Source organism: Meleagris gallopavo, chromosome 13, assembly GCF_905368555.1.
Source record: "Meleagris gallopavo chromosome 13, MGAL_WU_HG_1.1, whole genome shotgun sequence".
Lineage (NCBI taxonomy): Eukaryota > Metazoa > Chordata > Aves > Galliformes > Phasianidae > Meleagris > Meleagris gallopavo.
In genome coordinates, this window is record NC_139416.1 from 4,327,888 (window position 1) to 4,344,865 (window position 16,978).

Sequence of the window (16,978 nt, forward strand, 5' to 3'; positions counted from 1 at the left end):
GTAGAACCATAGGAATTTGAAGACTAGCCATGATTTGTTAGTAGCAAAAAGTGATGAGCTGAATCTCCAGCTTAAAGAGGAGCGGTTAGAGTGCCTTCGTCTTAAAAAAGAATTGCAGTCAGTGACTATTACCAAGCAAAGGACAGAGGAGGTGAGATTGTGTCCAAGAGAGCTAGAATCTGCTTTGGCTGATATACATAGATAAGAGACACTACCTTTTCATTGCTGAAGGGTAAATAGACTTTCCGAACATATGACCTGATTATACACACAACTTAACACATTGGAGAGAAAATCCCATGGTTGCTGCTTGCGTTTCATAAAAGTTGCAAACCATACTTGTCAGCCAAGCTACGTAATCACTGCACCAGTGTTTGGACATTGAAGAAAAGCACAGAATTTCATTATCAATTCTAATACTAAATAAGTGGAGAAACAATCATAATACTTAACTTGTTGATCATATTTTGCTATTTATTTACTGAATTAAAGATTTCTACTGCAAAAAAAAAAAACAACTAGATACTGTTGTTCTTCAGCTCATGCATGCGGAGTCTCAACCTCATATGAGGATTATGAGAGAGCCTGTGATGTGGTGGGAAAAAAAGTTTTTGAAGTATTTTGAAGCTTATTAGGCGGGGTTGTATGAAAAAGACTAGTAGGACTTCCTGACAGTACTTATGAAGTTTTAAGTAATCATCTTTTTAAATTCTTACAGTTTACTGTTTGCTATTTCTTTACTATCTTTTTGTATTTGAAATTTTCTTCTTCATTTTAGTTACAGGAAAGAATAAATGATCTAGAGCAAGAGAAGGAACTCTTGAAGGAAAGCTATGACAAGCTATCAAACAGGTAAATCATTTCACTAAATCTGCTGTTTAATGGACAACTTTTTCTGATACCAGTTAGAACAATGCAAACATATTAGAGCATACCTGTTGCCTGCTGTGGGTAGGCCAGTGTCCACAGGTGCCAGGTTATTAATGTTTTCTTGTGTTTTTTTTTTATAATGTTGTTTTTTGTTTGTTTGTTTTTTTACAAGGGCAGTGAAAGACCAAGCCCTTTTCTTGGAAATGTCATTCTATTGGGAGTTCCCTTCAAAGTTGATGGGAATTTTGCCAAGGCCAAGACTGAAAATTAGATCTGAAAAGTTTACAAAGAACAAGTATGAATTTGTCAGTTGACTCTTATTATGTAGTCACTATCCAAGAAAACAATTCATTTGGATTAAAGATTGGGAGGAATTGTTTTCATATGACCTTGTAATGCAAATCTAGAAATGCTTAAACCCTCTCCAAAGGAAGCGGTGCCAGATGTGGTTGACCATTTATAGTTACCCAGATGGCTCTGTCTCCAGTGAAATACAGTAACTGTGAAAAGAAATTGCACATGAATTCAAGTAACAGTAATCCTAAAATTCAAAGGGAGAAAACAGCAGAAGTGGGCTCTGTTCAAAGGGATATGAATATTAGCATTATATAGGCTTCTTGCCAAAACTGATGTTCATTTAAATATCTAAATGCTGAACTACTATCAGAAAATAACGTTACTGTGTTACTTATTTTTCTGACAACATAATCTTTTGAAAAACTGAAGTATTTTGAAAAACTGCATATTTATGTGAAATAATAGTACATAAAGATATTGAATGCATGTATAACTAGACACAGTGGTCACTAAAACTCAAAAATTTTAAAAGTTTGAAATCTAAAGGTAATTTGTATCTTGTCTTGCTAAGTTTTATTCTTTCCTTATCAAAGCCAGTCACACTTAGAAGAGTGGTAAGTCTAAGTAATTGTATACCATGCTGTCTTTTCTGTAGCTGTGTAATATTAGCTACCAAAGTGATTGTGGGTTCTGTGCATTGTATTTACTGCATACTGTGTTCAAAACTATGGCACAGCAAAGTTAAGTATGCGTTACTGTAGGACCTGGCATCATTGGTTAAGTTCACACATGCTGTGAAAGGCACTATCAACCTGTAAGATAGTACGTATTTAGAGAACTGTGTCAAAAAATAGGTGAGATTAGATACGGGTTGAGAAAAAGAATTTAGGGAATGATGAAAGTATTTTTATGAAGACTGGGAGTCGAGAATGTAAACTCTTGCTAAAGGTGTTGGAGCTGAGAATTCATGCTATATTTTTTCTTTAATCTTCAAGTCATTCTTCAAATATACTGTAGGTATAAATTCATTTTTATGTACTCACAACCACTTTGTGTAGTCATTGCCCTCAAAACTGGCAGTTGCTATTCAGTCAGCATGTACAGTCTTCCAAACTATGTGGACTGTCCCTTCTGCCCTATTTCTTTCTTCTCTTTCTTTGTTTCTTTTTTTCCAGTTGTGGCTTTTGTTATATGAAATTCTGGAATAGATAGATCAATAGATAGATTGGTGGATAGCTAAATGTCAAAAGTACAAAAAGAAGAGTTACTTTTTTAACCAGACAGCTTCACCAAAGTGCATAGTGGAGAGAACTCATTTATTCATGAATACCATTCCTGATTTTTCACAGAACACAAGTCAGTAAACTGCTTTATGACTGTTTTTAAGATGAAGGGCATTTTTCTGGTCAATAATGCAACTACTGGATAATAATAACATGAAGACCATAGTACTCAATGTATAAATTACAAGAAAACACAGTGCATTACTATGTCTTCTTACCCACTGGGAGTTGTACTGTAAATTAGGTCTTTACTTATATTTCAGTCTTAACTGCACATTTTGTTGTGGTTTCAGCAGTTCTGATTCTGTGTCTGTGCAATCCTTACTATGCCCAGATTGGTAGTTTACAAGTAAATAATGTGTTACAGGAAAAATAATTATTCAAATATCTGCCCATCTCAGTTTTTTATTTCTTTAAGTGGAAGAAAGATTACTTATTATTTCTTAATCGGTATCAGAATTGTTGTTCTACATTATGAGAAAGCTGTTGTCACTTTGTGGTCAACGTTTCTTTGAACAGGCAACTGACGTTAGGCTCTGCATCTTTCACAGATTTAAAAGAAATCAGGTGGGTGATCCTAGTTCTCTGCATTAAGAGGTTTTGTATGCGGAAAGAATGGTTTTGTTAGTTGTCAGTTGCTGAGGTTTGAAGCTGTGGATTACTCTGGAATACGCATCTGAATTCCTTCTCTAGTCCCACAAATGCTGCGTGTTGCCAACTTTTCTGACTTTGGAGCTCTAAATTAAGGCCAGTTCCTTTGCTCATCCCACAAACTCTTTCATGTTTTTTAACCACAGCCTGAGAAAGGCGCCTTGGTTTCAACAGCAGCAGACCAGCATATGTTTACTTAATTCCTAAGACATGATGACAGCGGTCTCTGTGCCACAAAAAGCTTTCTTCTTTATTATTTTCTGTTGAAGTTGATTTTGAAAAGTTCTTCATATGCCACATGTTTTATTGCAGTGTCTTCAGTGTGACCCGTGAACAGGAGTGGAAATTAAAGGAAGAGCAACTGAAACTGCGAATTGCTGAACTAGAGACTGCTATCAAGTCTAGTTTAGCAGAGAAAGACGAACTAGAGACTGCTATCAAGTCTAGTTTAGCAGAGAAAGACAAACTAGAGACTGCTATCAAGTCTAGTTTAGCAGAGAAAGACAAACTAGAGACTGCTATCAAGTCTAGTTTAGCAGAGAAAGATGAAATCCTTGACAAACTCAAAGTAGAAACAGGTACATTTCTGAAATAACTGTTTTTTCGTGATGTGAATTTCTCTGGTGTTGGAGTATGGATATATTCTGCAGAAAAATGTAGTTTCTTAGTAGTGGTGATTTCAAAGCTGACTTTTACAAGTACATGGAAAAGCGTGCTTAAGTTATGACTGTCCTTAGTACAGAAATTGACTCGATACAGGTTATGTGTTGAATGAAGATTCTTAAACTCCTGTTGCATGAATTCTTCAGTGGGTCAATATTTCCCCCTTATTCACCTCTAAATGAAAAAAATCTTATAGGCAAGAAAACAGTATTTCTCCAATTTTAAGCCACTAGTCTAAATTCATTTATTTTGCAAAGGTACATGAAATCTATATAGACCTTTCAATTTAGTGAATTTAGGTTTTTTTGTATTTTGAGTGTACACACATTTTTATTCACAGTTGTGTACATTTACAGTAAAACAGGCTTGTTCTTCTCAAAATATGATTTCATATGTGCTTTTCCTGTGATGTAGAACAACTCAGTGAATCTTTAGGACCTAGCAATCTTTTATCTCAGTGTTGTGATATACTGTGCCAACAAGAAATTTAGAGAAAGAGAATGGACAGGAAGTAAACCAAATACTCTACAGATTTTTTCCTTAAGTGTGTATTTTTAAGAGGTAGCACACTTGTGATCAATCTAATAGAATGAAGTGGGACAACTTGTAAGTAGTTTGTATGATTATCTTTACAAGCCCTTCCCAAAATTGGCACTTCAGGGCTTATAGATAACAGTATACAATGTTTTCAGTTTCTGTTGCATTGAATTTGCTACAGCTTAAGAAGATTTTCTAACACCATTCAGGGTCTACATGTCTAGGATTTTTGTCTTTGGAAAAACTTAAGCAGTGTTAATATTTCTGAGTATCTGTCTTCGCTGCACATCATTTTTAAAAGCAGAAGAATTGAATTACTTTTTGTCCTACCTGGATGCCTAGAACTAGTGCAGAACTTCTCTCATGCTTACCCTTAATAGTTTGCCATATTAAAAATGTCTACAAAACCTTAACTGGGGCTATTGTTAGAAAAACAGTGAACTAAGATTGCTGCTGTGGACAGAAAATTGGTGACAATTTGATAAGAGTGCTTGAAGAGGGATATCTTGCCTCCTCATTCCTGGAAAAAGCTCCAGCTCAGATCTCAGTTTATAATGTAGGAAAAAGAAAGAACATCAGCATGAGAGACTCTTTTCTTCCTGTGAGAGACCCCCCCACCCAACAGCCATTGAATATATTACTTCTGAGAGTCCACAAGTTACTACCCTCACCCCTGTCTCACTGCTGTATTTATCAAAAAACTTAATTGTTTTCTTATATATTTGATTATTTTTAGCTTTTTGTTTTTAGAGCTTAGTGTAGTTTCTTCTCAGATGTACAAATACATTGCTTTTTTCTCGGGACTGCAGAGAATTAAGGCTTTACTGGTTAGTTTGTATTTGAATTGAAAATGGCTCCTGTGGACTCCCAGCATACGTGGGTGAGAAGGCTACTGTGTAAAGGATCAATGAATGGTTCTACAAATGATTTATTTTTAGTGAAGATGTCATTTGATATATAAACTCTGCAAAATTAAAACTAACCTGATGTCAATTTTTGAAACATGTCCAACCCCTTGAGACTAGTATTTCAGCCACCTGTTTCCTGCTGAGTTCAATACTCAAAACTGAATAGCTATTCTGTGAAAATAGTGAAGTTGTGCTTCGTGCCCTGAAGGTCAACGGGAAAAGATTCCAGCATTAAAATGATATTGTGGAATATCTGTTGAAAGCTATAGTATATATTCTCAACTAAGTGTGTAATATTATACCCATCAACTCCCACCAGTGCAGAAGGGAATTACAACAGCTAATGCTTGCCTGTCAAGCTGACGGTTAATGTTTCTATCATTCTGATCTGGAATATGAATCCACAGTATTTCAATACATTGTATAAAAAATGCAGCAGGAAAAAAAAAGGTGAAAATACATTGTTCTCGAGAGAATAAGGAGCTTAACTAGGGAGGAGAGTGTACAGGAAAGTACTTTTTGTTCCTTAGAAACTTCAGTGCTTTTAAAACTTTTCTGTGTGAAAGAAAGCATGCTGTTGTAGTTAAATTATTTGTTCTAATCCTGAAGTTTTTTTTATCATGAGACAAATTTCTTCTTGTAGCTCCTGATAAGTCAATATGGAAATAGCTCTGCATTAGTGGGTATTTGTAGAAAATCTCTTCAATCTTTGACTGAGGAGTGAAATTGAGTTTAGTTATTCAGACTGAGAACTCAGACTCTCTCTTCTCTTCCCCAACCTTCCCCAAAAGCAAAAACCCAGTGAAGTCATACTATATAGCCTTGCTTATTGGTCTGTCTGGAATTATACGAAATGTAGATTTTTGATGCTGTCAGTTCAATCTTCATGAAAGTAAGAATGTTTTGTTTTTTTTAATCTGTACACATCTACCAGATCTAAGCAGGTTCCTACCCAGCTCCCTCCTAGTTTGCTAGTACAAGATTTCGCTGTACCAAATAAATTAGTTTCTACATCTTTCAGTGACTTTTTATGCATATATTAATATGAAAAGCAAGCTTATTTTGTTATTGTAGTTATTTTGAGTTAAGCAATGTTTTGTTATTTCCCAATGTTCAGACCAAAAGGAAAGGCTGATGCAAGAGAACAAAGACCTGCAGTCACGCTACCTGGAAAATAAGCAAGAGCTAGATGAACTGAAAAATCGCATGAATTGTTTGACCAAGGTAAAATCTTCTTTATAGAAAACGGCTAAGAAAAACATTCTGTGCTTTATTTGTAGTGCAAATACTTCTTAAAAGTAAAAGAATAATATTCAAAATGTCATGTCTAGTGGTCTTGTGAGAATGCATCTTGTTATCTTGAATATGTCTCTTCAGTGTTCATTCACATCTGATACCACCTCTTCATTGAGTATTTCTCTTTCAGGAATGTGATGTTGATGTTGATGCGTCAGAAGTCAATGAAGCTCTCTCGCTCATAAAGGTAACTTGCAAAGAATTCTTTTTTTTTTTTCTTCATTTTTAAAAATGTTTCAGTTCTTGGTATACCATTTCCTATTACCTGTTTTGGACACAATGCCTTGGGTTCTTAAGGGCTGGATTGTTTCTGCAGTAGTTTACGCTTCTCGCATATATGTGTGCACGGGTCATTTTTCAGTTACAGTGAAGTAAAAGGAAAGATGAGAATTGTGAGGGTGAAATTTAAAGTTTCACTGGGATTTCATACCTAGAATTGTGTAGAATTTGCAATAACACGGAAGGGGAATTTAAACCAGATTCTGAAGCGTTTTCTGAACAGCTTGCTCTTTCTCATTTAAATGAGCAATCACACCATCTTGTTCTTCCTGTAATGTTGATTAAAAACATTTTTTAATTCTTTAATTTGTTTTGAGCATATTCTAAATTCTGAAAAAGTGCTAGAGCAACCTCATAGCTAACTAGTTACCCTCTCTATGTTTACTAACAGAGAAATACATAGAAAAAGCTGTTTTTTTTTCTCTTGCTCATAAGTTGTATTTTTATTTTTTGTCAGAACTGAATTGAAAGTGAGCAGGAAAGAAATGAGTGCTTTAAGTTTCCACTGTTCTTGAAGACTTGCATTTAATTTAAACCATGTTTACTGAAGTTTATAAAGTTTACAATAAGTAGAATCTTACTGCTACTTGAAAGCTAATAATAATTCTGTAATGATGACAAAAGAAGTAGAGCAAGGAAAAGATCAAAAATAAAACATCAGCATTAGTAATAGCAGTAATGTAGGCTTGGGCATTCACTGGAGCATAGTTATCAAGTACATAAAAGGTAAATGTATTAGATTGAGAAGAGTGATAGCTTCTGAATATTACATACATTTGAAATGTACAACAATTGGAAGTTTACATTACTAAATAAAATTGTGATGGGTGCAGGTCCATGGCATTTTTATTTTTTGGGTTACCATGTGTCCTTCTTTCAGTGTTACATTAAACTAGGCACAAAAACATCTAGATATTTTGCAAGAGTAATTCTCTAGTAATTTTTAAAATTTGCTCTAGGTTCGAAAGCAGCAGCAGAATGGGGACCTTTTATGTTTGGAAAAAGAAGGTGATGATAGCCCTGAAGCTTTGGAACATTCCATGGAGAAGCTGCAATTAATACATGTGGAAGCAGTGCACGAACTTGAAAAGACAAGGAATATGTTAATTGTACAGCATAAGATTAACAAAGGTTACCAGGTACTGAACTCCACTCATAGTGGTAGATAGCATGATGATAACATTTTAATATTTGTAGCACTGGAACTTGTTTCCTTGGGAAAAAATGAAGTCATAATTAAGGCTTCCAAATTCATTGTCCAAGCCAGTCTGTTTTCCAAAGTAACCTAACACAAAATTTGTTCATGTTGAAAGAAGTGTTAAAAAACCACAAGATCCAAATGACTGTAACTTCAGTCTTTTGACTCACCCTGATTAGATCCCTTAAGCATTTGGCTTCATGGCATTATCTCAGAGCTCTTATCAGGCCCACACAGGAAAAACAGTACGCACACTTATCTATGAAGCTTCCTTTTCCACAACGCTCTGCTTTCAGCTTCTTGTGCTGGATTATTGCAGATGATATTTTGGTTTTCATGTGATCCATTCGAGTTTAAATAATACAATCTTTACAGAAACTATTAGGAATATTATTGTGAATGAATCACTAGTCAGTTTTCCTCAATAATGATTTTAGATTTTGCCAAAATTAGAACTGATTGCTGTGGTGTTGAATTAAAATTTGCTATTTTTCTTTACCGTAAATTCTTAAACTTAACTGTATTTTCTCTTTTGTAGCCAAAAGCATGTACAATATCAGTGTAGATATGCTTCAGTGGTCCTTTTCACATGTAATTTTTTTTCAGACTGAATTTGAGGCAATGTCACAGAAGATGGAAAATCTAAAGAAAGGCTATGAGTTAAAAATAGAAAAGTATGTTCATCTTCTTGATATTAGGGCTGAATGCATCAGAAAACTTGAAGGTATTTTTGAATCATATTTTCCTTCAATTTTTTTATTGTTAGATTGCAAATTTATTCATCAGGTGAAACCACCTTGTAATTGTTAAAACTAACAGAAAGAAAGATCAGGTTCTCCCTAGCCCGCTATCTATAGGGTGTTTTATTGACTTGTTACTTATTAAATAAAAGTTAAGAGGGTGCTTTATGCTGCAACTGTTGCAGCACAAGTGGCCAAAGGTAGATTGCTAAATTACCTATGTGTGGTCAAATTTTTAATTTTGCTATTCAGTAATTATGTAACTTTTTGTATGTTGCACAAATTCTCAAAGTTATGGCATAATAGGCCTACAGAATATTTTAACATCATGAATTTGAAATTATGTTTTAATGACCTTATTGTATAGTATAAATAGTAAATGGAAGCCCGAAATGGGATAACTTACAAAGCTTAATGTAACAACATTCATCGTATTTTGTCTCCAAGTTGCATGTTCTGTGCTAAAGGACTGCGTGATGATTTATGTCTTAATTCCGTAAGCATTTATTTGTTCTTTCCTCAGCACGTAATATCATTTGTAGTTCAACCTTTCAAAAATACACATCTTAAGTCTCTGCTAAATTTTAGCATAAAAATACTTACTTTGATCATCATATAAGGCTTCTGCATTTTGGCTTTTTTACTGTTATTAATTTCTAGCAATCTGTGTTATACTGATGCAACTGCATTGTGTAAGTTTTGAGCATGCTAAGCTAACCATGGATGTCTGATTTGAAGTGTGCAATGTGTGTTGGTTGTTTGTTGTTTTGTTTTTATTTAAGAATTTAATATTGCTAATGTAATTGAATTATACTTCTCTGAGCAAGCATGAATTATATCTGATTTTTAAACAGTCATATTGTAACTCCCATTTTATTTATTGCAGCCCAACTGAGAGATGTTGTCTATGATACTAAACAGTACAAATCCAGACCAGAAATACTGCCAGGCAATCCAGTCAATAAATTTGATGCAACTCTACATTTAGAAAGAGGAGAGGGCCTTTTTGAAATTCACATCAGCAGAGTGATCTTCTCTTCCGCAGCTGTGCATGCTTTTGGTGACCATGAACCTGCAACTTTTTGTTCTTTTGCGTTTTATGACTTCGAACTTCAAACAACTCCTGTTTTGCATGGAAATACCCAGTCATATGACTTTACTTCTCAGTATCTTGTAGAGATTGATGACTGCTTCTTGCACTACATAAAGAGTAACAGTGTCACTCTTGAGGTTCATCATGCATATGGCACAGATCATGAAGTAGTTGCAGCATGCCAGGTGGCACTCCATGAAACTCTGGAACAGAATGGGAGGATCTACAGCACGGAAGATTTAGTTGGTAATTAACATATGAAAAAGTATTTTGTTTGGTGTGATAATGTGACCAGTAATCTATATTTGACCAACAATTAATTTATGTATTGCTATTAAAAAAGAAAAAGGAATGGATTAAAAAAAAATTTTACATTGGATGTGCAGCATTTCTTGTTGATTCTAGCTCTTAGAACAGGTACAATTTTCCCAATAATCAATGAGTACAAAGATGACATTAATAAAATGATCTAATGTGACATATTAGAAGTTTACTACATGCTGAAAATAGCGTTAGAGAATCTTGTCTTGAAATAGCAGGAGATTCTTTGTCTTGTATAGAAGTTACTTACCAAGTGTAATTACGTAAGTAAAGGTGGTTTTATTAAGACAGTATTACCTTTCTCAATATAATTATATGATAACAGCATGGAGAAAAGTAGTTAGAGCAAAGTTCTTGTTTGCACTGTTTTACTATTAATATTTCACAGTTTTTCTATGAACACTGCAGAGAAGATTTCCAAAATCTGACATTCTTTTTCATTTTTCATTATTGTTTTATATATTATTTGTGGTTTAGTTGTTTAATGCAGGCTTCCTTCATTCTCTAAGACCATTATTTATACAAGGTGGCCCTACTTACTTAACTATGAAAAAATACTTTCAATCAGGTCTTGTAATGAACTTAAATGAAACTAAATTGTTTTACTCTCACATATATAATTTTTCTGATTAGTGTAATATACATGAAAAACTAAAATGTTTCTGCTTCATAAGACTATCAAATATCAGTGCTTGATACGTGGCCCAAATGTCATAGTTATCTACCCTCATCCTTCATCTATAAGTAACAGAAGAAATTATGGTTGTTGTAGTTACAACTGTTAAGTCTGAAGAGGTAAGAGGTCTGCTTATAATTAATACTCAGAAAGCATCGAAAGGGCAGAAATGGTCTGGTTACACTAGAAGATACTTCAAATAATAGCATCTACAATGGGGTATTGGTTTGGCTTTGGGATGTGTTGTTGTTGTTTCTTTTAATTTAAATCATTGTTTTGAAGTCCTTTTAAGATGAAGTGAAAGTGTGATCCCATCTTTCCTTAGGAGTGAATGGAAACATCGAAGATTTTGGTACTTTGGAATACTGGATCCGGTTACGAGCTCCTATGGATCGATCCATTGGTCTTTACAAAGAGAAGTCTAAAGCTCGAGGGTATATAACACCCAATTTGAGGGAACACGAATCATCATTCCAGGTATGCTTGGTTTTGTATTACATTATGTAATACAATTTGTATTACATAATAAACTCTTTGATTATTTTTTTCCCCGTTGCATTTCCTTTTTTCCACATTGGCACAGCTGAATTGGAGTTTTGCTTAAACTTCAGTTGCTTACTTTTATAGATTCTGTCACTAGAATATTCGAAATTATTATGTAAATATTGTATCTATTTTTCGTAACCTGTAAAAGCCAGATTTCATTTACATTGTATCATAGTGGATTATGAGATGTTAAACCAGCCAGGTCTCAGTGAGCTATTATAGATGAAGCAATTGTTCAGAAAGTTTTAAAAGTTCATAATGTTTGCATACATTGGCATTGAGATAACTTCACTATTTATTTGTATTTCATTTATTACTCGATGAAGAGAATTATCATGATATAAAGCTTTATGTGGCAGTGATTTATTTGCTAAACTGATTGATAAAAACAACTCTGTCTAGCATGACTTCAATGTTTTTTACTATACAACCGTGTGAGTTTATATTAAACCAAAATCTGTGCCAAGTCCGTAATGTATGCTGGGAACTATGATGTACAAATTCTGTAAAGGGTCAGTGTAGATATTTTTAGAGTATCTTTGGGCTTGACAACAATGTAACATTTGCTTTAAATCAGTTTTTACTCAAAGGTATTTTTAACTCCTATAATCTGGCCATTGTTAAATGCTCAAATCTGTAGTTTTCTCTATTTTTTTATTGTTATTTTTAGCTATGTTACAAATCTAAACACGGATGGAAGATAAGGCACATGGAACAGAGCGTTTTGTTGTAATTATTCTAAAACTGGAAATTCAAGCAATGGAAATATACTGGTTGTTAAAGAGAAAATAGAACAGGAGAAATTGCAGAAATGAACAACTTTTAAAGTAGATGTTTGAAACACTGCAGTTCTCAGAGATGCTTCATAGCAGAAACTGAAAGTCATGTAGAAATGGCACAGCTGGTTACATTATGTTACAGATTCTATTAGTCTGGATCTGCAGAAATACCTTCAGTTGTGTGTTCCAAAATTTAGGCTTTCACTTGTTAAACATATCAATATAAAACTTTGTCCCTCATGAGTGGCAGAAATCATGGAAACATGAACTGTACATAAACTGCTATAAAGACTCTTTTTTTCCCAATTCTGTTTGTAGCTAGAAATAATAGTCCTAATGTTACATATTCAGGAGTATCTGAAACTGTCATGATTGACTGTCTCTACCAATTTCATTGTGGATTATTTAATAAAAATATTTACCATTTTATCATGCAAAATCAAATTGATTCGTGTTCCCCCAAATACCACAAGACAGAACTCTGAGTTCCATAAGCAAGATAATCACATACAGTGAATGAAATTAGCTGTGACACATTACCATAAAAGAAAGCAGAGCCTTATGAGGTGAATGTAGTTGAGGATTGCTTCTTTAAAGACAGTTGTATTATTTGGGCTTTTATGCTGTTCTTTAATTTTTATTAATTTTCTTATTCCAATTTAAACATGTATTTTTGCTCTTTGTGTGCTGATTTCTGTTTTTGTCATTTCTTTGTTAACATAAAGGTTTTGGAGAAAGAAAAAGGGAAAGCAAATCTGCTGTGCTATTTTAATTATTGAACAGTACATATATAAAGAACTACAGTTCTTTTTGTCTTGACACAGAGTAGCTTTCAAAATCAGAATCCATAGTTTTAAAGTGGCACTGGTTGTGAATCATCCTTAATACTTTGCTACTATGATAATCAAATGGCAAATAGGTCACAGTATTTTAGAAGAATTAGGCAAATAATCACATTCTTGAAAGGATTAATCCTTACACCTTCAATCGAAGAGGGTTGTAGTTGAATTTATGGAACTAATTAGATTTTGGCATAGAAAGTTAAACAGTAGTTGGGTTGTCATCTAGATAAATTATTTATTCTATGTATGTATTTCTTAGTATGCCAACATAAGAATTCTAATTTTTAAATTGAACTTCTTTTTCATATAAAGCAGCCAATTCCCAGAACTGCCCAAGTCAGCACTTCAACAGATGGCGATTTAAATGAACTCCTTGTTACAATAAAATGTTGTAACCGTCTGCAGTCCCAAAAGAAACATCTTCAGCCAAATTCGTATGTTGTTTACAAGTTTTTCGATTTTGCATACCATGATACTCGCATCATTCCTAGCAGCAGCAACCCAGAAATAGATGACTGTATGTGTTTCCAAATGCCGATGACTGCAGAGTTAGACCAATACTTGAAATGGGAATCCTTAACATTTTACGTATTTGATGATACTGAAATGGAAGAAGATGGCTATTTAGGGAAAGCCAACGTGCCTCTTATTCCCTTAGCATCTAACAGATCTATCTCAGGTAAGAATTTGATCTCTTCAAACCTAACAAAATCTTCACGTGTTGTTTAATATATCTTTTAAATATCTTTAGAACTTTGCCTAGTTAAATTTGGAGTATCTCAAAGAATAGAGATCTATTTTGAGGTTGACACTTGTTTCAATGTTTGACTTCCTCTGTGATTGGGGAAAAAAAAAAAAAGCACATTTTCCTTCTGATATTTCAACTTATCTGTTGGCTCTCCTCTTCCTGCTGTGCACCCATGGTTCCATCTTTTCTGCATTCTACAAGTAGTGGCTGTAGACAGAGCTGCCTTTTCTGAAGGCCAAGCAAATCCACTTCTTTGAGACTCTTCTATGTCATGTGCTCCAACTCCCTGAATTTCATGGAAGTCCTCCAATTGATTTGCTCAAATGTGTCAATGTCTGTTCTTGTGCAGGAGAGGCCACAGTATTCCAGATGCCATCTCATAGATGTTAAATAGAGTAAGAAACTCCTCTGGACCTGCTGGCTGCATTCTGGCTGATAGAATCTAGAGTGCAGTTGGCCTTCATTGTTGCAAAAACACAGCTTTACTGGCTCCTATTAAGTTTCTCAAAACAGGACCAGTTGTTTTTTTTTTTTTTCCTGCAAGGAAGGCTGCTTGTTGCTTATCAACCCCCAGCCTCTAATGCTTCTTGAAGATATTCTGGGGCAGATGCAGGACTTTGCATTTGCTATCGTTGAACTTCATGACTGTCAGGCCTATTTTTCCATTCTGTGTGAAAGCAGCTCTGTCTTCACCCACAAATTAATATCATTTACAAATTTGCTGTGGTATATATCATACAAAACCTACTTAATGATTTTTTTTATTTCCAACTATTAGATGCATATGGAGTTGTTTATTGAAAATTTTACGATATGATTACTGTAAAATGTAATTTATAATTACCTTCACAGAAAGGGAAAATAGGTGAAAAATTCCAAGAGAATTTAATGTTTCTTCTTTGGTAAATATTTAGCAATGGATAGATTTTAAAAATCAATTTATTTATTTAACAAAAATAAGTATTAGTAGAAAATGAGAATGTTTAAGTTAGAAATTTTGAACCATGTTAGTAAGAATTACTTATCTTGTATTAGGTTACCTGAGAACCTACAAGACATTCTAAAAGGATACAATAGTCCTGTTCATTCTAAATCCTGTCTTTCCGAATATCTTCAATATTGCATTGGGTATACTTGACTCTAAAAAACACAATATTTTGGCTTTATTCCAATAATGAAATACTTTCTAAAATGAGGACTGCAAAAACTGTTGTGCTTGAATAATGTTTTGCTTTGCACTGCAATTCACTGTATGCAACCTATTCAGATGAAATTTACTACTTGTTGTCAGGTACATTTGAAATAACAGATTCTGAAAGAAGAGTTACAGGTGCTATCAGAGTTGTGTTAAAGTGGAAGTTTGCCTACCTACCACCAAGTGGAGCCGCAGCGGCTTTAGACTCGGAGAATTACATTCAAAATAAGAAATCAGTGGCACCTAAATTACTTTCAGAACAGGAAACGCAACCTCCAACCTTCTCTCCTTCTTTAACTTCATTAGTGACAGTAAGTAATTTAACAAACTTCAAGAAGCTAAGAGATACAAAAGACCTACTACAGCAGATCACTTAGATCTTCTCTGATGACCAGGGTTTGTCCTTACTGTAAAACAATGCATAGTACAAATGCTTCATGTAACTTCTGTCTTGGACTTCCATTGGGAAGTAAAATCCTTCTTGTATTCAGTACTTTCTGAAGATAAGCAGTAATAACTCATTCTGTCAGATATATGATACTGCTTAGTATAGTCCTACAATAATTTCTCACATGGAACTCATTTTGCATTCCATAGATGTTCTGTAGAGTGTTACGCTCATTTGTGGCTTAATTCTGAAAGAGATCTCAATTTTTGGGGAAGTTATTCGAAGAAAGACTACATCATCTCTCCTATTTAGAATTGAAGTTAGGACCATTTCATTTGTATAAAATGAAAAATTAGAGTCCCTCAGAATTTACTCAAGATGATTCAAATATGCCAATAAATGAACTTCACCTTTATTTTTGTATGATAGGTCCCCATACCGAAACCAAGACGCCGTACAGCTCCAACAGACAAGAAAGTGTCATTTGTGAATGCCAGTTCAGTACAGGTGACAGTAAGTTTAATGTATTGTCTTTGTGCATATTGAAGCAAGGAGACCTTCTTAGGTCACAGTGTGCGCAAACTGCAGAGCTTGTAATTGAGAACAGTCAGCTAAAAAAAGTGGTATGTCCAAGGCAGTAAATGATAATGTAGTACTGCATAGATGGAAAACAATACAGGCTCCCTCAAAATTGTTTGCTGTCTTCCACAGCTTTTGAGCTTCCATTTTCATGGGTTTAGAACAGATTCCCACAGGACTGATGAACAGTCTCTGCACTGTTTCTTAGCTCTCCAGGTTATTAAAGTGACTTTAATTAATTAAGCACTCACACAAACATATAAGTGACTGTAGAAATTAAGTTGATTGAAACCAATTTGTAGTGTTGTACCAATGGGATACAAAATTTGACACCATTCATAGTCACTCCTGCACAAGTTTTATCAGCTGCAGCTACACATGCTATGGAAACAATTATATTTCAAGACATGGAATAAAGTGTCTTTTGCACATCCTTCTGTACTCTAAAAGGATCTGCATGGAAGTAACTGAAACGTGGTTTAAATTTTTATTTGATTTTTAGCTAGACACTGTATTAATCAAATCCTGTAATTCATGGTTGGTTCTCTAACAGCTAATGATAAAATGTTATGATATTTTTGTTAGTATTACGTTGCAAATAACTTATGCATTCTTAAAAACTAGCTGTGAAGATTTTTTTCTATTTGCAAATACTTTGATTGGATTTATTTTTCAGTTGTAACATACATTTTCAATTCACAGCTCTTTCTGCTATTGCTTAGTTTACTATGACTAGAGCTTTGTTCTGAGCTTTATATCACAGACTAGAAATATGAATGAAGTACAATATGAGAGAAATCAACTGAGATGTCAGATGTATAGTTACAGGCACAACACCTTCAGCTGTCTGAACAGCAGCCTCTTAAAATTGGATAATTTTTCACAAAGCATAGTTGTCTAAGGCAGAAATTTAGCTATTTGATCTTTAGCAAGAGTTGTTCATTAATGGGTGGGCAACTGTCCTGGCTTTAAAAATGCGAATCTCAATGGCTGGTTACAGACAAGAGTTCTGTTAATACTAAGTCATGAAATACTTGGACTTTCTCTGAAGTCTGAATCTTGTGGTGACTGCAAGAATGTATTCATGCA

At 34.2% G+C, this 16,978-nt stretch overlaps 1 protein-coding gene across 6 annotated transcripts in view; it reads left to right on the plus strand.

Annotated features, from left to right (window-relative positions):
- The window catches only part of RPGRIP1L (RPGRIP1 like), a 94,379-nt gene that overhangs the window by 19,242 nt on the left and 58,159 nt on the right, over positions 1 to 16,978 (plus strand). For all 6 annotated transcript variants that reach the window (XR_014886050.1, XR_014886051.1, XR_014886053.1 and 3 more), the window contains exons 8-19: positions 5 to 151; positions 779 to 852; positions 3,414 to 3,679; positions 6,327 to 6,433; positions 6,636 to 6,692; positions 7,744 to 7,923; positions 8,589 to 8,706; positions 9,609 to 10,061; positions 11,138 to 11,289; positions 13,292 to 13,658; positions 15,019 to 15,233; positions 15,740 to 15,823. Coding sequence is in view for 2 of the 6 variants with exons in the window: in XM_085234649.1 (XP_085090775.1) it covers positions 5 to 151; positions 779 to 852; positions 3,414 to 3,679; positions 6,327 to 6,433; positions 6,636 to 6,692; positions 7,744 to 7,923; positions 8,589 to 8,706; positions 9,609 to 10,061; positions 11,138 to 11,289; positions 13,292 to 13,658; positions 15,019 to 15,233; positions 15,740 to 15,823 (2,220 nt within the window). In the remaining 4 variants the exon portion in view is untranslated. The remainder of the gene's footprint in view (positions 1 to 4; positions 152 to 778; positions 853 to 3,413; positions 3,680 to 6,326; positions 6,434 to 6,635; positions 6,693 to 7,743; positions 7,924 to 8,588; positions 8,707 to 9,608; positions 10,062 to 11,137; positions 11,290 to 13,291; positions 13,659 to 15,018; positions 15,234 to 15,739; positions 15,824 to 16,978) is intronic.